Source organism: Chiloscyllium punctatum, chromosome 12 (genome assembly GCF_047496795.1).
Source record: "Chiloscyllium punctatum isolate Juve2018m chromosome 12, sChiPun1.3, whole genome shotgun sequence".
In the NCBI taxonomy this organism is placed as follows: Eukaryota; Metazoa; Chordata; class Chondrichthyes; order Orectolobiformes; family Hemiscylliidae; genus Chiloscyllium; species Chiloscyllium punctatum.
Window position 1 is genome coordinate 53,592 of NC_092750.1, and position 21,423 is coordinate 75,014.

The following is a 21,423-nucleotide window of genomic DNA, read 5'->3' on the forward strand; positions in this document are numbered from 1 at the left end:
CTGAGATGCCTTTGATTTAGGGGAGAGTGGCTAACGTTTCTGGATGTGTTTTGTCTGCTTGTTTGGGTTTGTTGCTGAGAAGTGTGCGGCACAGTGGTTAGCACTGTTGCCTCTCAGCGCCAGAGACCCGGGTTCAATTCCCACCTCAGGCGACTGACTGTGTTGAGTTTGCACATTCTCCCCGTGTCTGCGTGGGCTTCCTCCCACAGTCCAAAGATGTGTGGTGAGGTGAATTGGCCATGGTAAATTGCCCATAGTGTTAGGTGAAGGGGGTAAAATGTAGGGGAATGGGTCTGGGTGGGTTGCGTTTCGGCAGGTCGGTGTGGACTTGTTGGGCCGAAGGGCCTGTTTCCACACTGTAAGTAATCTAATCTAATCTAAAATCGGTGGACTGTGTTCATTGGGTACACATTCTTTTTGAATGTACTGTATAGGTGATTTTCCTCTGCTCTGTGTAGTTCCTCTGTGCTGCAGTGTGAGGTGGCTCATCAAAATAATGTTCTGATATAACTTTATTTGTGGATGTTGGGATGATGGGATGATCGCTTCTGTAGTTCAACATTTGGTTCGTATGTGTTTTCCTGTAGACGCTGGTTTGAAGTTCCCCATTGGTTGTTCACTCTACTGTGACATCTAGAATTGGCAGTTTATTGTTTTCCTTCTCTTTAGTGAATTTTATGCCAGTAAGGGTATTATTGATGGTCTTGAAGGTTTCTTCTAATTAGTTTCATTTAGTGATGACAAAAGTGTCATCCACGTAGCAGACCAAAGTTTTTGGGATGGATGGTTGGCAGAGCTGTTGTTTAGAGTCTTTGCATTACTGTCTCTGCTAAGAACCCTGATATCGGAGATCCCGTTGGTGTTCCGTTGGTTTGTCTGGAAGTTTTGTTGCTGAAGGTGAAGTGAGTGGTAATGCATAGGCCCACTAGCTTGACAATACTGTCCTTGCTGATGAAGTTGGTGGTGTTTGGTATATGTGTCTTTGGTTCTTCTAATAATGTAGTCAGTGTTGCCTTGGCCAGGTTAATGTTGATTGATGTGAACAGTGCTGTTACATCAAAGGAGACAATTATTTCATCCTCTTATCTTCGTGTCTTTGTTGGTCTTCAGGAATTCTTGGTTGGAGTGGATGGAATGGTGTGAGTCTTCTAAGTGGTTCAGTCTTTGGTGTGGCTCCTTGGCCAATCTGTAAGTTGGTGTTCCAGGTAGTGAGACTATGGGTCTCACTATACAGAAAAGCAAAAGTAATGTAATTTACAAAATACCGTGCAAAAACTGTAACAAACACCACATTGGACAAACAGGCAGAAAACTAGCCACCAGGATACATGAAACATCTACTAGCCACAAAACGACATGACCCTCTCTCACTAGTATCCTTTATATACAAATAAGAAAGGACACCACTTCGACTGGGACAACACATCCATCCTCGGACAAGCCAAACAGAGCTGAAAATGTGTTGCTGGAAAAGCGCAGTAGGTCAGGCAGCATCCAAGGAACAGGAGAATTGACGTTTCGGACATGAGCCCTTCAGGAATCAAGCCAAACAGAGACATTCATGAGAATTCCTAGAGCTCTATCAGCAAACACGTTGACTTGGACCCTGTTTACCACCCCCTGAGAAAAAGAACAGGATACATCACCATAGGGAATGACATTATCACAGGAAGTGACATCACCAGCCCAAAGCAAACCTATAAATAGAAAGCAGGAATCACCAGCAGTGCTTCGTCCGGAGGCTCACTGAAGATATTACCGAGTATGGTGACGAACCTTCCAGCTCAGTGAGCAAACCTACATCTAGAACCTCCAACCTGAGCTACAAATCTTCTCAAAACTCATAACTTTGAGGGACTTGTGGATATGGACCCCAAGATCCCTCTGTTCCTCCATACTGCCAAGAATCCTGCCTCTAACCCTGTCATCTACATTCAAATGCAACTTTCCAAAATGAATCACTTCACGCTATTTTAGTTGAGTTCCACCTGCCACTTCTCAGCCCAGCTCTGCATCCTGTCAATGTCCCGTTGCAACCTACAGCAGCCCTTCACACTATCCACAGCTTCACCAACCTTCATGTCATCGGCGCAATTACTAACCCAAAGCTGGCAGGGATCTGTCCTCCATGAAACTGGACATGAGCTATGCGTACTTGCAATTGCAATTAACTGAGGATTCCCAGATGTATGCTACAATTAATACCCCTAAGGGTTTCTACCAATATGCGAGACTGGCCTTTGGGATATTGTCAACCTGTGCTATTTTTCAGCAGACGATGGAGAACGTTCTACAAAGTCTACCCCAGGTTACTATTTATCTAGATGATAATTCCCAGCTATTAACTGGGTAGACCAATAAGCAGCACTTAGAGAACTTGAACATAGTCCTTAGACGTTTCTCCTGGTGAGCATATGCCGTCGAAGAGGAAACTGTTCCAGACACCCGGTCGCTACAAACCGGTAGCAATCATCGGAAGTTAAAGTAAGGGTGATCAAAGGTGCCCTGGCTCCCACATTTCTGCCAAAGCTTAGGTCTTTCCTTAGGTTGATGAATGATTACGCAAAGTTCATGCATAACCTGGCACCTTGCAACAATCTTTTTAAAAAGGGTAAGTCTTGGAAATGGTTGCATAGCCAAGCTATAACTCTGTGAAATAAAGTAGCACTGTCATCCTCTCCGGTGTTGGTGTGCTATGATCCCAAACGAGATCAGGTAATGATGTGCGACGTCTCCTTGTATTGTATCGGGGTAGTATTAGCTCATAGGTGACCCAATGGAGAGGAACATCCAATATTGTATGCATTCGGGACTTTGGTTAATGCAGAGTGTAAATATACCTAGATAGAGAAGGAAGGTTTGGTGGTTATATTTGAGTCAGGAATTCCACTGATACTATTACAAACGTAAGTTTGTAACAATAACGGACCACAAGCCTCCGCTAGGTCTATTTAAAGAGGACAAGATAGTCCCGCCTGTAGCTTCAGGCCACATTCAGCTTTGGGCTGTAATACGGAGTGTGTACAATTACAAATTGGAACACCGTCCGAGAGGCCAAGTAACAAATGCGCCTCTTGCTGGCATATACACCACATGTGGTACTACCATAGGAAGAGCCTGTAATAGTTTTAAATTTTCTGGACACTTCCAGTTACAGCTGACTGGATCAGACTTTGGATGCAGGAAGATTACTCCTGGCAAAACGGAAACAGCTGGTGGTGATGGGGGAAACCAAAGAGCCGTTTCGACCTGAGAGACCCGATCACAATAGAGGATGGCATATTATTAAGTGGAGCAACTCATTGTCCCAAGCGAAGGTCGCTGCCAGATACTGCGTGAACTCTGCCAGGATCATCCAGGGATTTCTGATATGAAGATATTGGTGAGAAGTTATGGCTGGTGGCCGCATTGGTGGGTCAATGCCCAGAGTGCCAGCAAGGTCAAAACTTACCACTAGCAACTCCTCAACATTTGGTGCAAATGGCAGGGTAAATCCTGGATTCCATTACATGTTGACTATCCAGGTTCTTTCATGGGCTTAATGTTCTTAGTCATTGTGGGCAACCACTCAGAAGTGGTTGGACTTGCATAGAGTTAATTTGTCAAATATGGAAACGACAATCGAAAAGCTGCACGCATCTTTTGTAATACGCGGACTCCCAGAAGTGTTGGGTCACAGGTAATGGGACATCGTTTAGCAGCAGGGAATTTGAGTATTTCCTAAAATTGAATGGTATTCATAATATAAGGACAGCTCTATACCATCCGCCATGAAATAGTCTGGCAAAAAGAGCTGTCCAAACTTTGAAGGCAGGCTTAAAGAAACAGCCTACAGCTTCACTAGATACCAAACTGTCCCAGTTCCTACTTGATTATAGGACCAACCTTCATTCTCCCAAAGGTTTAGCTCCAGAGTTGTTGTTGGGAGAAGACTCCATACCAGATCTACCTGACCTGGGGAGAGGATGAAATGGCATCAGGAACACCAGTATCTGACACAAGCCTCTGCTAAGCAAGTGAGACCGTTTACTTCAGGGGGTGAAGTTTGGTGTAGGAATCGTCGGGATGGCTCTGCATAGTTAAGAGGCAAAGTCGACACAAGGTCAGGTCCTGTGACAGTGTTCGGGAACAAGCACGTGGACTATATGAAAGCTGTAGACTCTGAAATGGTTGCTTCTTCTCTGGTTGGTTCCTCAACTATTGGTGTTTTTCTTAAAAAAAAAATCAGGAAATCCTCCTTTGTAGTATTATAGGTAGTTTGGTTTGTTCAATCTTATGTAAATTAAAGTCACCTATGATTGCAGTTATACCCTTGAATAAAAGATGCTGGAAATCTGGAAAAGAAACAGAATGCTAGATAATGGCAGCAGGTCTGGCAGCCTCAATGGGGAGAGCAACAGTCAGTGTTTTGAGTCAGTACGACTTCTTCAGAACTGATAGATGTTGGAAAAATATTTTTCTACACTTTGGACAAAGGTGGAGCAGTATCAAGGGACCAGATAATGGAGAGGTCCAGAGCAAATACAAGGGGTTGTTAATGATGGTAGAAGAGGAAAAGTGATATGAAATGGGTGTGAAGCAGGATACTGGATCCTTTCTGCGAACAGCAAAGTAAACAAGATCAGAGAGTACATAGTGCATAGAAAAATACAGCGCAGTACAGGCCCTTTGGCCCTTGATGTTGCGCCGATCCAAGCCCACCTAACCTACACTAGCCCATTATCCTCCATATGTCTATCCAATGCCCGTTTAAATGCCCATAAAGAGGGAGAGTCCACCACTGCTACTGGCAGGGCATTCCATGAACTCACGACTCGCTGAGTAAACAATCTACCCCAAGCATCTCTCCTATACCTACCACCCCTTAATTTAAAGCTATGCCCCCTCGTAATAGCTGACTCCATATGTGGAAAAAGGATCTCGTGGTCAACCCTATCTAAACCCCTAATCATCTTGTATACCTCTATCAAGTCACCCCTAAACCTTCTTTTCTCCAATGAAAACAGCCCCCAGGTGCCTCAGCCTTTCCTCATACGATCTTTCTACCATACCATGCAACATCCTGGTAAACCTCTTCTGCACCTGTTCCAGTGCCTCCACATCCTTCCTATAGTATGGTGACCAAAACTGCGCACACTACTCCAGATGCGGCCGCACTGGAGCATGCAACATGACCTCAGGACTCCGGAACTCAATTCCTCTACCAATAAAAGCCAGTACGCCATATGCCTTCTTCACCGCACTATTTACCTGGGTGGCAACTTTCAGAGATCTTTGTACATGGACACCAAGATCCCTCTGCTCATCCACACTACCAAGTATCCGACCATTAGCCCAGTACTCCATCTTTTTGTTACTCGTACCAAAATGAATCACCTCACAATTACCCACATTGAACTCCATTTGCCACCTTTCTGCCTAGCTCTGCAGCTTATCTATATCCCGCTGTAACCTGCCACATCCTTCCTCACTGTCAACAACTCCACCGACTTTCGTATCATCCGCAAACTTGCTCACCCAACCTTCTAGCCCCTCTTTCAGGTCATTTATAAAAATGACAAATAGCAGTGGTCCCAAAACAGATCCTTGCGGAGCACCGCTAGTAACTGCACTCCAAGATGAACCTTTACCATCAACTACTACCCTCCAACGTCTTCCAGCCAGCCAATTCCTAATCCAAACCTCCAACTCACCCTCAATGCCATACCTCCGTATTTTTTGCAGTAGCCTACCATGGGGAACCTTATCAAACGCCTTAATAAAATCCATATACACCACATCTACCGCTTTACCCTCGTCCACCTCCTTAGTCACCTTCTCAAAGAATTCAATAAGGTTTGTGAGGCACGATCTGCCCTTCACAAAACCATGTTGACTATCCTTGATCACATTATTCCTATCCAGATGTTCATAAATCCTATCCCTTACAATTCTCTCTAAGACTTTGCCCACAACAGAAGTGAGGCTCACCAGCCTATAGTTACTGGGGTTATCCCTACTCCCCTTCTTGAACAAGGGAACCACATTTGCTATCCTCCAGTGTTCTGGCACTATTCCTGTAGACAATGAGGACATAAAAATCCAGGCCAATGGCTCTGCAATCTCCTCCCTTGCTTCCCAGAGAATCCTAGGATAAATGCCATCAGGCCCAGGGGACTTATCTTTTTTTACCCTTTCCAGAATTTCCAACACCTCTTCCCTCCATACCTCAAAGCCGTCCATTCTAATTGTGACTCAGTCTTCACTCAGGAACAGGACATTGTTGCCGATTTGAATACTGACAAAAAGTAGGAAGGGTATGGAATGCTTTGCCTGCAACGGTAGTAGATTCGCCAACTTTAAGTACATTTAAGTCGTCATTGGACAAGCCTATGGACGTACATGGAATAGTGTAGGTTAGATGGGCTTCAGATTGGTATGACAGGTCGGCGCAACATCGAGGGCCTGTACTGCACTGTTATGTTCTAAGATAAGGCTGGGGGTGTGTGTTTGTGTTGCAGGGGGAGGGAGTGTGTGGGGGACAAGATTGTAACAAGCGTAGACAAGGTAGATAACCGGTAAGTCCAGAACTAGGGGTCATGGTCTAAGGATGGGGTTAAACTATTTAGGATTGAGTTCTTCACCCAGAGATGGTGAGCCTGAGGAATTTGCTACCACGGAAAACAGTTGAGGCCAAAACATTGTATGACTTCAAGAAGGAGTTGGATACAGCACGTGTGGATAAGGGATCATAGAACGATACAGCATACAGCAGGCCCTTCGGCCCTTGATGTTGCGCCGACCTGTGAACTATTCTCAAATCTTATGGAGAAAAAAACAAACAGGCTATCTAGTTGGATGATCAGCCATGATCATAATGAATTGTACAACCAGCTTGAAGGCTGAATAACCTGCTCCTCTTCCTGTTTTCTCTCGCTTAACTGGAGCAGTTTATCAACCTTGCCCACAACACTCACCCTGCCCTCAAATTCACTTGGTCCATTTTGGACACCTCCGTGCCCTTTCTTGATCTCCCCATTTCCATCTGCGGCGACAGTCTCCAGGAGGATGTTTACTACAAACCCACAAACTTCCAAAACTACCTGGGCCCCACCCAGGGCTCTGCAAGTACTCCATTCCATTGTACCAATTACTCTGCCACATTTGCTCGGACGAGGAGACATTCCACTCGTGAGCATCCAGATATCCACCTATTTTGAACAATGTGCTTTTTCTTCCTCTGACATCCAGACAGTCCTCTGCCACACCAAATTATTCTGTTCCACTGCTCTAAACCACCCCCCCCACGCAATAAAGACAGTCCCCCTTGTCCTCACCTACCACCCCACCAGTCTCCACAACCAACACACAATCCTTAAACGCTTTCACCAACTCTAATTAGACCCCATCATCAAGAACATCTTCCCCTCCCCACCTCTCTCTGCCTTCCACAAGGACCATTCCCTTTGACATTCATTGGTTTGCACCCCCTCCCCCCCAAGTATCTTCCCCTGCAATCAGAAAAGATGCAAAATCTGCTGGTACACTGCCCCCATCACCCCAATCTCTGGCCCCAAACAGTCCTTCCAGGTGAGACAGAGGTTCACCTGCCTCTCTTCCAACCCAGTTTACTGCATCAGGTGTATCCAAAGTGGTCTTCTCTAATCAGGGAGACCGAATGTAACTTAGGGAATGGTTCACCTGAGTGTCTCCGCTGGGTCTGCAGGTGTAAATCGGACCTCCCAGTCACCGCCCATTTTGATTCCACTTCCCACATCATTTCCAACAATGACCATCCTTGGTCTCCTCCGTTGCCACAAAGGACCACAAATTGGAGGAGGAACACCTCATCTTCCGCCTGGGCAGCCTACAGCCCAGACGACTCAATGTCGAGTTCTCCAATTTCAAATAGCGTCCCTTCCCAGCCCCTCCCCATCGCTTCCACTCCTCCTTGCCACCAACTGGATTCATTCCTCCCATTGACCAACCAGGTTGTACCGTCTACCTGTCTTTGCCTATTCCCACTTCACCACCCTGCCCTCGCCCAATTCAATTCTTCATCTGCAGTTTCCCCTCCACTCACCCACCCTCCCCCTGCCCTGAAGAAGGGTTACACTGAAACCTCGACTTCTCCACCTCCTGATGCTGCCTGGCTTGCTGTTTTCTTCCAGTCTATTCTCTTGTTTAAATGCGGATAAAGTGACAGCTTTGCGGAATTCCTGCACTCTCTGTTGGAATGATCCTGACCTTCCAATTGCTTACCATTTCAATAAATCATTTTAAGTCAGTTAGCTTAACGTCTCTCATAGGGAAATGTTGGAGCTTTTATTACATGAGTTATAGAAGGGCGCTTGGATAAGTTAAAGCTAATCAGACGTGATCTTGTGTAAGCAAATTCCAATCTCAAAGTTATTTTGTTAGTTAACATGTGCTTTGGATGAAGGAGAACCAGTACTTAAATTTTCAGAAGACATTTGAAAGGGTTCACATCAGAGGTGACAGCAGAAAATAAAATATGGGTAAGGAGTAGAAGCATAGCTGGTTAACAAGAAGCAGAAATTAGGTGTAAGTGGGTCTACTTCAAGCTGGCAAAATATGATGAGTGCTTGCATTACAAGAATTGGTGCTGGGGGCCTCAACTATTTCCAGATTATATAAATGACGTAGGTGAACAAAGGTATAATTGCCAATTTTTCTGACAACACAGATAGGTAGCGAAGCAAGTTTGAAGAGCACATAAGGAGGGAGCAAAAAGAATATAGATAGATGAGTGGGCAAAGGAGTATATGTTGGAAAACGTGAAATTGGCCTTTTTAGCAGGAAGGAATATTATTTAAATGCTGAGAGCTTGCAGAGCTCTTTCATGCATGAATTGTAACCGGTAAGCATGTACCAACAGTAAATAATTAAGAAAGCTAATAGAATGTTACAATTTATAGAGAGAAATTAAATACAAGAGTAGGGAGATTATACGTCATTTATACAGGGCACTGATGAAACCACATCTAAAGTACTGCTCAAATCGTGGTCACCTTATTTAAAGAAGGGTGCAGTTCAAAGAATGTTTACGAGTCTAATAACTGAAATGAACGTCTTGTCTTATAAAGAAATGTTGGACTTGGCTAGGCTTGTATCCTTTGAAGTTTGGAAGACTAGGAGCTGACTTGATTGAAACATTTAAAATCCTGAGTAGTCTTGATAAGATAGATGTGGAAAGATCGCTCCTCTTGTGGGCGGCGCGGTGGCATGGTGGGCAGCACGATGGCACAGTGGTTAGCGCTGCTGCCTCACAGCGCCTGAGATCCGGGTTCAGTTCCCGCCTCAGGCGACTGACTGTGGAGTTTGCACGTTCTCCCTGTCTGCAACAGGTAGCTGTCTTTACCCTAAGATGGGAGATTTCAAGACTGGGGGAGACATTTTTAAGGTGAAAGGAGACATTTAAAAAAGACGAGGTAAACTTTTTTTTTTTACACAGGGTGGTTCACATGTGGAATGAACTTCCTGAGGAAGTGGTGAATGTGGGTACAATTCCAAAAACATTTGGATAGGTACATGAATAGGAAAGGTTTAGAGGGATATGTGCAAGGAGCAGGCAGGTGGAACTTATTTAGTTTGGGATTGTATTCGGCATGGACTGGTTGGACTAATGGATCTCTATGGCAAAGATTAAGCAAAATTCTTTTCTCAGAGCATCATTAGTCTTTGGACCTTTCTTCCTGGCAAAAAGCATTGTCCTTGAATATTTTTAAGGTAGATGTGGACAAATTCTCCTTAAGCAATGGGTTAAAATGTTATCATGGACCAGACAAAACCCCTCAAAATATATTAAGAAGGTAGCCGAGACCCATCTTTTTCTTATTTTAAATGCCAGGTGCAGTGTTCCAGATAGAATTTGACCCGTCAAATTCTTCAACGTTAAGCAAAACACAATTTATTTAAACACTACAGTTAATATCCAGCAAGAGAAAGAAGAACTTGGGGTAGCATAACTCTATTAGAAAACTTAACAGAATAATACATAACAGTAACCATTACTAATTAACTGTTCTAATGTAGCAGCATTCGGTAAATGCACCCTTGGTAAAAGGCTAGTTCAGAAAACAGATTTTGTCTCACAAGTAATTCAGCAGCCCAGGAAGAAAACTCCCAGCTTTTGGCTGTAATTGAGAGAAAATTAGCTTTGAGAAAATTGAGGAGAAAATAGCTTTCACGTCTTCAAGACCCCTACAGCAACTGCTGCTGAAAACTAAAATCCCCGGTTCATTGGGTGGGAGCTTGGACCACACTCATTCAGGCAGCGTCTATTGTTTCAGTTACTTAAACAAAAACACCCAAGGCTTAACAAGTTCTTTCTCTTCCCATAAACTGCTCGACACCTCTCGCCCTTGCTCAATGACACCAGGACGAAACACCTCTTTAAAGTCACAGCTGCAGTTATGATGTGGAGGTGACGGTGTTGGACTAGGGTGGACAAAATTAAAAATCGCACAACACCATAGTCCAACAGGTTTATTTGGAAGCAGTAGTTTTTGGAGCGCAGCCTTCATGAGGTAGCTGTGGAGCAGGATCATAAGACACTGAATTTACAGCAAAAGATCACCGTCCACTTTGCAATACCTCTCCCCGGGCTTCCTCCCCACTCTCTCCCACACTCTTTCCTCCTCTCCTGCTTGCTCACTCATTCATTCTCCCCCACCACCCTCCCATTCGCTCACTCACTCATTCTCTCCCTCTCCCTCCTGTTCGTTTGCTCGCTCACTCTCCCTCTTGCTCTCTTTCCCCCACACCCCCCAGCTTACTTGCTGTCTCTCCCTCTACCCCCCCCCCCCTCGCTTGCTCGCTCTGTCCACCAAGCTTGCTCACTCGTTCTCTTCCCCTTCTCTCGTGTGCCCTCGCTTGAACTTGTGCGCCCTCGCTCACACTTGTGCACCCTCTCTCTCTTCCCAGACCCTCTTCATATGTAAGTCCTGCTATCTCAGGGATCAGAGTAGAATGTATGGTGCTTGCAGCGTCCAAGGAGCAGGAGAATCAATATTTCGTGCATAAGCCCTTTGTGCCGGTCCTCGCTTTCCCCAGTCTCAAGGAACAGTTTGGTGAACCTTTGTAACCAAAGGGCCTACCTCTACTCATTATATTTATATTTGTATATTTGATAATTCAGTGACTGTGGATAACTTTTTTTATTCAGCTAATTTGTTGGTAACAGCTTGAAGCCTCTGATCTTTACCTGTGAACTGTTTTTGGTTTTGAGAACTCTGTATTGCACACACATGCTTCAACCAGGAGTACTGCAGTGATGATCAGAAGGGAGAGGTTTGAGTTTTCCTTCTGTAAAGTGTTCTGGCTAAGATCAGTTGAGTACAGTGACCAGGCATCATCCTCAAGCTCTGCTGCAAATGTTTTAAGTGATGGAAAATGTTATGAATTTTTAGAGAGTTAATTAAGACAATGATGATCACCAGGTCTATTGCTCAGAGGAACTTCTCCAATTTGGAAATAACATGACAAGCTTGCAGCAAACAATGGCAAAACAAATGGCCATTTGGATATTAGCTATTACTATATATGGAATGGACTTAAAAATCCAACCGAATATAGTTGACTACAAGTTCTTTCACGTAACTGGGTACAACTGTGAATTCCATCTTGGCCCAGACTCTTTTCTTGGGATAGCACATTTTCCTGATGGTGTAAGCATATTTGACACCTGGCTGAGGAAGATTCCTGATCACTCTGTGTGGTTCTAACTGCTATTTCTGCATGTTGGGAAGTGAGGAGGAGAAGATTAAGATGGTAAAGGGTGGATTTGGATGCAGTCAGTCTAACAAGAAAGTAAGAAATACTGGAACCCACCCCATTATCATAAGACACCATTTCAATCTCGTAAACTTCCTCTGAGCTGTCACAGATGCATTTACATCCTTCCTCAAATAAGGAGAATGAAACTTTATTTAAATGTTCTTACACCAATGCCTTGTAAAAAAGCATAACCCATTCAATTCTTCTTATAATAAATAACATCCCATTGGCTGCCTTGATTACATGGTATACCCGCGTACTAATTTTTCGTGACTCTACACCATTAGCTCTGCATGATAATATTTGAGGTTTCTGATCAAGTCACCTCAAGAAATCTGAATGCAGTATATCCGTTGCGTGTTTCTTCCTCAAAGAACTCTATTAAATTTGTTAAGCGTGACTTTCTTTTCACAAAACTATGCTGACTCTTCCCACTTACCTTGGATGTTTTAAGTGCTGGTTTTCTAATTAGAAAAGATTTTGATAGAGTCAATGCAGAGATCTTTCTACTTGGGAACAACATAACTGAGAGGCCATCAATTCAAGAGAGTCGCGAAGAAATCCAACAGGAAACTCGGAAGAAACTTTCTCACACACAAATATCTAAAAATATGTAACTTCCTACCAGAAAAAATGATTTAGTACAGACGTAGTCAAGGAGAATTTTGTCAAGCATGCAAGTGAGGAGGGAATTGATGGTTATTATGGTAAATTTAAACGAGAAAAATTAGAACTGCAAGTGTAACATTCACAGTTGGACCAAAACAAACTTTTTTTGAATTGATGGAGATATAGTGAGAGTGACTCAAGTTTTAAAAATTTATACATTGCTTTGTTTCTTGCAGTGAAACGTTTCCGAGAACCAAAGTATGAGAGGCGACCTTGGAAGATATGGCGAGTATTGAAATATTACTAAAATAATCATTCTTATTGATTAGTTGTGGTGTGGAATGGTCACTTAGGAACATAAGAACAAGACTAGTCCATTCATCCCATCGAGCCTGCTTCACCATTTAATACAATTACAGCTGATCACACACTCCATTCCCTTTTAATGCCACCGTCCCCATAACCATTACAGTGTCATGTTAGTTAAAGGGTCAAGAGTAGAGAGTACAGACTCTTGAACCTGCTCCACCATTCCGTGTGATCATAACTGCTCCCCTGCTTCAATGGCACATTCTGTCCTGCACCCGTATTTCTCAAAAATGTATCACTGCTTGAAAATGCTCCACGATGGAGCATCTACCTCCTTCTCGGGCAGAGATTTACAAAAGGTTCACAATGTCATGAAGACATTTCTTATCCTGACCCTAAATGATTGATCCTTTACGTTGAGGTTGTAACTTCACCCAGGAGAAACAGTGTCAAAACAGAAATTACTGGTGAAATTCAGCAGGTCTGGCAGCATCTATGTGAAGAAAGCAGAGTTAATGTTTTGAGTCTGGTGACTCTTCAACAGAACTCAAGGACTTCAGTGTCTACCTGTCAAGCCTTTCTGGTATCTCCTTCAATGTTTGCACTTTCCATTGTCCCTACTGTGCTGATACTTTGTCATATGCCTCTTCCTAAACACCATTATAAAGTAGTTATGTATTCTCGGCTTGTCAAGAGCTTCTAAGCATATGTACTACTTTTCCCTTAATAGGAGCCACACCACCTCTGTTGGTGGAAGGGTTTTGATTAATATTGACTGTCATTCTATTCCCATATTTTCTCTTTGCCAGTTTTATTTTCCTCTTCATCTCTCTTCTCAACCTATGGTATTTGACCTGGTTTCACTAGAATTCACTTGACATATATCATGCGTCTGTTTTTGCTTCATTATCCCTCATCATCCAGGGAGCCCTGTTTTTGGCTTCCTTACCTTTTTGCCTTGCTAAATTATAATAAACTTCTACCTGAAGAATCACTCTTCCTTATAACCCATTGTTCTATGATTTGGAGACGCTGGTGTTAGACTGGGCTATGCAAAGTGAAACCTCACACAGCACTAACTTATAGTCCAACAGGTTTAATTGGAAGCACTAGCTTTCGGAGTGCTGCTCCTTCATCAGGTGGTTATGGAGAATAAGATTGTAAGATACAGAATTTATAGCAAATGTATATACAGTGTGATGTAACTGAAATTATACATTGAAAAATACCTTAATTGTTTGTTAAATCTCTCATGTTAGTTTCACTTTTTTATATGTAAATCACCACATTTTTAAAAAAAAGTTACATTCTCAGGTTAACTTTAACAATTGGTGTCAGCCCAGACAACATGTTGAAGGTATTAACCCCCTGTATGCTGCTGTCTGTGCCATAATGTTGAGATTGATTCTAATCTAAAAAAATGAATTAACAGAATCTTATATGGATCTGTGTGTGTGTGTGTGTGTGTGTGTGTGTGTGTCTGTCTGTCTGTCTGGAGTTTGCATATTCTCCGTGTTTGCATGGGTTTTCTCCGGGTGCTCCGGTTTCCTCCAACAGTCCAAAGATGTGCAGGTCAGGAGAATTGGCCACGCTAAATTGTCCACAGTATTAGGTGCATTACTCAGGGAAAATGGGTCTGGGTTGGTAAATCTTCAGAGGGTCGGTGTGGACTTGTTGGCTGAATGACCTGTTTCCACACTGTAGGGAATCAAATCTAAAGGGGTCTAAGTCTGAGAGAAGGTGCCCGGCTTTCAGGACAACTCCATACAACCCTGTCACAGTAGATGTTGCAAGTTGTGTCAGTGTGGACATGGATACCACCTTTTATGCGTGGGGACATCTCCCACAATGTAGTTGGCAGGTACTCATGTGACTCAGCCAACGTTGTCTATCTCATATGCTGCAGGCAAGGATGCCCTGAGGCATGGTACATTGGTGAAACTGAGCAGAGGCTACGGCAACGGATGAATGGGCACCGCATGACAATCAACAGACAGGACTGTGCCCTCCCAGTTGGAGAACACTTCAGCGGTCTAGGACATTTGACCTCGGACTTTTGAGTGACCATCCTCCAAAGCGGACTTCGGGACAAGCAGCAGCGAAAGGTGGCCGAGCAGAGGCTGATAGCTAAGTTCAGTATCCATAGTGAGGCCCTCAACTGGGACCTTGGGTTCATGTTGCACAACAGGTGACCACCATTGCAGTATACGCACACAGGCACTCCTATACACAGGCTCCCGCACAGGCGCTCCTAGACACACTTCTACAGACACACACACTCGCACATGCACCTTCTCCCAGACTTAGACCCTTTTTACACTCTCTCACACGCACTTATGCACTCACTCTCACAGACACTCTCAACCCCCCCATCCCACACTCTCGCACTCGCGCACACATACATATACACACACACGTTTGTGCAATGAGTTTGTACTTGCAGAGTAGCATTGTATTTTGCTCAAAAACTGCATGAATCCATGTAAGATTCTGTTAACTAATTTTTAAAATAGAATCTGTCTAAACATTATGGCACAGACCAGCACACAGGGGGCTAATACCTTCAACACGTTGTCTGGGCTGACACCAATTGTTAAAGTTACCCTGAGAATGTAACTTTTAAAACCAGTTCTGTGATTTACATGTGAAAGAAGTGAAACTAACATGGTCATTCTAATAGATGAGAGACTTAACAAACAATAAACGTATATTTCAATGTATAATTTCAGTTACATCGCACTGTAAACTTTTGCTATAAATTGTGTCTTACAATTGTGTACTCCACAACCACCTGATGAAGGGGCAATGCTCCGAAATCTAGTGCTTCCGATTAAACCTGTTGGACTATAACCTGGTGTTGTGTGATTTTTAACTTTGGCCCAGATAATGTATTGAATATTTGAGTTTCCCTGTGAGACAGATTTTCAGAATCTTATATGGATTCATTGAGTTTTTGAGCAAAGGCACGCACACACACATTCCCGCAATACATTCTCACAGACTTTATACCCCTTTACACTCTCATACACTTTCTCTCAGACACCCATACACCTTCCCCCCTCCTCTTTCCCCCCCCCCACCCCGGCATGCACACGCACACTTACACATAAAAGTTTCCGGGGTGAATTTATACTTGCAAAATTACATTTTACTTTGCTCAAAAACTGCACGAATCCATGTAAGATCCTGTAAATCCGTCTTTTAAATTAGAATCAGTCTGGCCATGGTGGCACAGACAGCCTCACAGGGAAACCCACGCCTTCAATACGTTATGTGGTACGTGTATGGAATGAGCTGCCAGGGAATGTGGTGGAGGCTGGTACAATTGCAACATTTCTGAGGCATTTGGATGGGTATATGAATAGGCATGGTTTGAAGGGATATGGGCCGGGTGCTGGCAGGTGGGACTAGATTGAGTTGGGATATCTAGTCGGCATGGACAGGTTAGACCGAAGGGTCTGTTTCTATGCTGTACATCTCTCTGACATTATCTGGTCTAACATGACACCTGTTGTTAAAGTTCACTTCAGAATGTAACTTTTAATATATTAAAAAAAGTTTTGCAATTTACATGTGAAAGATCTGAAGCCAACATGGTCATTCTTAAAGATCCGAGACTTAAAAACAATCCAGGTCTTTTTCAATATATAATTTCAGTTACATTACACTGTAAACATTGTTCTGACAGATTTTCCTGTTGTTTCTGGTTCTGTTGTATTCTGGCTGGAACTCTTGGTTCTAAATTAGAATTTGCCTTGCTATTTTCCATTGCAAATGTGAACTTCATGACACGTTAATTACCTTACCCGAGTGTTGTCCACTTTGCCTGCCTCAATCCCCTGCAACAGATTGGGCAAAATGTCCTTATTCATTGTGCTGAGAACACAAGACCAGAGAGTCTAAGAGTAGAATTAAGCCATTCAGTCCAAGTCTGATCTGCCATTTGATCCTGGCTGATATGTTTTTCAACCTGATTCTACTATCTTCTCCTCGTAACCCTTGATCCCCTTATTAATCCAAGAAACTTTTTATCTCTGTCTTAAATACACTCAATGTCTTGGCCTCCAACTATCTGCAGCATTTAGTTTCACAGACTAACATCCTCTGGCTGACAAAAGCCTTTCTCATTGCAGTCTAAAGGATCGTCCTTTTGGTCTGAGGCTGTGCCCTGAGCTCCTATTTTCTCCTACTAGTTCACACTATCCAGACCTCTTGGGATTCTGCAAGTTCTAACTGGATTTTCCAGCAGCTCTGTCCCCACCCCTCAAAACACACCCACCTTGTCCTTTATTTAAAATTCTTCCCACATCCTCTGCATCTTTACACAAGTTCACTTACATAAGAACTAGGATCAGGAGCCTGCTCTGCTAGTCAATAAGATTATGGCTGATATCCTTGTGGACTCTGATCCACTTACCTACGCTCTCACCATATCCCCTTATTCCTTTTATTATGCAAAAAAAAATTTACCTTTAGCTTTAAAAATGTTTACTGAAATAGCATCAACTACTTCACTAGGCAAGGAATTCCATAGATATACAAACCTCTGGGTGAAGTTCTTTCTCAATTCAGTCCTAAACCTGCTCCCTCTAATCTTGAGGCTATGCCCTAAAGACCACCGAACAAAGAAAATTTACAGCCCAGGAACAGGCTCTTCAGCCTCTAAGCCTGAGCTGATCCAAATCTACTGTCTAAACTTATCTCCCAATTCCTCAGCATCTGTATCTCTCTGCTCCCCATCTACTCACGCATCTGTCCAGACGCATCTTAAATGAATCTACCGTGCGTGCCTGCCTCCTTCCTCTGCTGGCAACGCATTCCAGGCACCTACCACCCTCTGCGTAAAGTACTTGATGCGTGTAACTCCCTTACACTTGAATCACCTTGAATTTTCACCTCTCACCCTCGTGTCCTCTGTTCACCTACCAGTGGAAACATCCTCTATACTTCTATCTTATCTGTTCCCTTCATAATTTTATATGTTTCTATAAGATTCCCCTCCCTCAATCTTCTGAATTCCATTGAATATAATCCCAGTCTACTCAGTCTGTTCTTCTAAACCAACCTCATCAACTCTGGAATCATTACTTCATCTCTGAGGTCTCTTTTTTTTTCCCTTAACTATCCTTTTGCTCTTTATATACTGGTAATACTTCTTTGCATTTTTCTATATTTTGCTTGTTAATATTTTTTTATGACCTATCTTTGATTTCCTTATGTCTTTTTTTGACTTCATCCCGGTACTTTCCACACTCCCCTCAGCTATCTGCAGTGTTGAGTTTTTGGTGACTATCATAAGCTTTCTTTTTCTGTTTATTCCTAACTTGTATTTTTCTAAACTATCATGGGAGTTTATATTTGGCAGTACCATTAATATTTTTGGAGGGATAAGTCTGCTTTATGCTCCAAAGATCTTACTCTTTAGTGCCTCCCGTTGGTTTGCCACTGATTTATCCTTAGCAGTCCTGTCTAGTCCAGCTCAGCCAAATCATTTCTCAGTTCATAAAATTTGTGCTCTCCCAATTTAAAACTTTTACTCCTGATTTTTCTCTGTCTTTTTCCACAATAGTACTAAATGTAACCAAATTGTGGTCACTAACCCTGAAATGATTATCCACTGTCACTTCACCCGCTTGCCCATCTTCGTTTCCCAGAGTTAAATCCAGAATTGTATCTTCTTTCACTGGGCTTGTTTGAAAGAATTTCCCAGGATACAGTAAATGACTTTTTATCTTTAATGCTCCTTGTGGATCCAGGTGATATTGGGATAGTTAAAGGTCTGCAACTATTATTGCCCTCTTTTTCCTACAGGCAGAAAATTGTCTACATTATGCCGCCTTCTATGTCCATATTACTATGCAGTGATCTGTAGTATACACCTAGTGGTGTGACTGCTTTTTTAAATCCCTAAACTCAACCATAAAACCTCATATGTTAATCCATTAGAAAGTCATCCCTTCTCACAATTATAATTGATTTCTTTAACCATTGCTGTTATCCCACCCCATTTGTCACCCTCTATCTATATCCAGGGATTTTGAGCAACCAATTTTGCACCTCCTTTAGACAGTCCTCCAATATAGTAGTGACATTGTACTGTCATGAGTCTATCTGTGTCCTTCGTTCATCCGCCATGTTTGTAATACTCCTTGCATTGTAGTGGAAGCAGCTCAACGCCTTGATTTCCTTTGGATACTTTTTAACCCTTTTTTTTGTCTTTGAGTCACTGACTACATCACTAACTAATACAATCTTGCGTTTCCTGGTCTGAATCTGACTCATCAGCACTCTAGCTCCCATCTCCCTGCCATGCTGTTTTAAAACCTCACCAATTGAACTAGCAAAAGCCCCTTTCAGGATATTTTTCCCAGTTCTCCCCAAGTGCAATCCATCAGGCTTGTAGGTCCCACCTTCCCAAGAACAGTATCAATGCCTCGAGAATCGAAACTCCTCCCTGATGCACCATTTCTCCAGCCATGCATTCAACTGATCTTCCTCTAATTTCTGCTCTCACCGGCACATGGGTCAGGACGAAATCCTGAAATTACTACGTTTGAAATCCTCACTTTAATTTGTCTTCTAATTTCCTATATTCAGTTTACGGGTCCTCATCCCTTAAGTGCCAATGCCATAGGTAAACATGTGTACCACAATCACTGGCTGTTCATCCTTCTTCTCCAGAATGTCCTAAAGCCACATTCCTGACCCTGGCACAAGGGAGGCAACATACCGTTCTGGATTCACCTATGTAGCCACAGAAAAGCCTGAATGTTCCTCTTACTATTGAATCCCCTATCATTATAGCCCTGCCACTGGTTTTCCTCCCCTCCTGTGCAGCCGAGTCACCTGTAGTGTCATGAACCCAGCTGTTGCTACTTTCCCGTGAGATTGCTTCCTTTTTATAGGCCCCAATAACAATGCTTCTGTACTGTATCAAATCAGTTACTCAAATAACTGACTTCACCTGAGATGACTCAGCTGACTCCTGTTTCAGAAATGTAACTAAAACAATGTTCCATGTCATCCCTATTAAATCTACTTGATATAATATGGTTCTGATTTCTTTAGCGCTCTTCAACACTGACTGAAAGTACCTTATTCTGTTATACTTATGTATACTGGTCCCCATTGTTTCAACCTTTACTGATTTTTCTTTTCTTTCAGTTTTTTAAATTTTGATTTGGAGCTGTGAACTGAGAGCTGAAAAGTGACCTTTGGAACATGAGACAGCTTGTTTATAAAAGAGAGAACAAACAAACTGTGAGGCCAGTCCAAAAGTTAGTTGCGGATTAGTTCTTAATCAGAAATGTCCGTGGACACTTACACACTGGAGAAAACCGTTAGTTTAATCATATAGCAGATACTTGGCAATTAATGAAGTCAATACCCAGGACTTGGTGCCAGCAAGTCTGGAGTGGGGTGGAGTAGAAATAGGATGGACAAACAGAGGGAGGGTCTGGAGAATTTGTGCTGGATTTTGGACCGTGTTACTGGGAGAGGAGGAGTTTGGCTCTTGATGCTACAGCATGAAAATGTGAAAGGTCTATACCTTGCCTCCCATTATCAACTGTTGGAAATTTAGATAATAGAAATTAATTTGTAAGTATGACTGAATTTTCCTCTGTTAACTGAAAAGGTGGCACTGATCATTTCAGAAAATCAACCAGCAAACAATCAATCATATATGCATGTGAAACAGCACATTGTGGAAACCACTTCAGTAATGTGGCCAGTTTTGTTTTTTTTTTTTGAAGAATGACTCCTTTGCTACGTAAGTTTGTCTATCTTTTGTGAGAATGAAAACAAAGATTGTTGGTCTTAAATCATAAACACTATGATTTAAGGAAAGTATAGAGGGGATGTCAGAGGTGGGTTCTTTACAGAGTTGTGAGAGCATGGAATGCGTTGCCAGCAGCAGTTGTGGAAGCAAGGTCATTGGGGATATTTAAGAGACTACTGGACATGTATATGGTCACAGAAATTTGAGGGTGCATACATGAGGATCAGTGGTCAGCACAACATCGTGGGCTGAAGGGCCTGTTCTGTGCTGTACTGTTCTATGTTCTAATTAGAGTATTCTGTTCAATCTTACTCTGCTAATGTTACTGTATTATTAATAAATTGCTGAATCTTTTGTTTAAGCTACAAGCCCAGTATCTGGCATTGACTGACTGACTGTTCACAAAGTCTCTTGAAACACAGACAATATATTTGTGGAACTGAACTTTGGGTAGTTGGACACCAAGTTTGTACACCGATTTAAGGTGGCACTGGAATTTATTTTTTGAAAGTAGGGTATGACTAAAGCTAAATTAGCAGAGTTAGCCAGCAGATGGGAAATAAAGTTGTCAGAGCAGGCTAAGAAGACTGACGTTGTAGAATGAAGGTGAAAATCGCACAGCACCAGGTTATTGTCCCAACAGGTTTATTTGGAAGCCCTAGCTTTCAGAGCACTGCTCCTTGTGGAGTATAAGATCGTAAAACACAGAATTTATAGCAAACGTTTACAATGTGATGTGACTGAAATTATATGTTGGGAAAGACCTTGGATTGTTTATTAAGTCTCATCTTTTAGAATGAGCATGTTGGTTTTAGTTCTTTTCATATGTAAATCGCGGAACTATTCTCAAGTTACATTCTCAAATGAACTTTAACAATTGGTGTCATGTCGGCCCAGATTTAAGGTGTGAGTTGCCCTGTGTGAGACTCTCTGGCGCAATGTTCAGA

The 21,423-nt window shown here is 42.7% G+C and overlaps 1 protein-coding gene across 4 annotated transcripts in view; it reads left to right on the forward strand.

Annotated features, from left to right (window-relative positions):
- The window catches only part of stimate (STIM activating enhance), a 116,228-nt gene that overhangs the window by 24,674 nt on the left and 70,131 nt on the right, over positions 1–21,423 (forward strand). For all 4 annotated transcript variants that reach the window (XM_072581699.1, XM_072581701.1, XM_072581702.1 and 1 more), the window contains one exon: positions 12,624–12,672. In XM_072581699.1, coding sequence (XP_072437800.1) covers positions 12,624–12,672 — 49 coding nt within the window. The remainder of the gene's footprint in view (positions 1–12,623; positions 12,673–21,423) is intronic.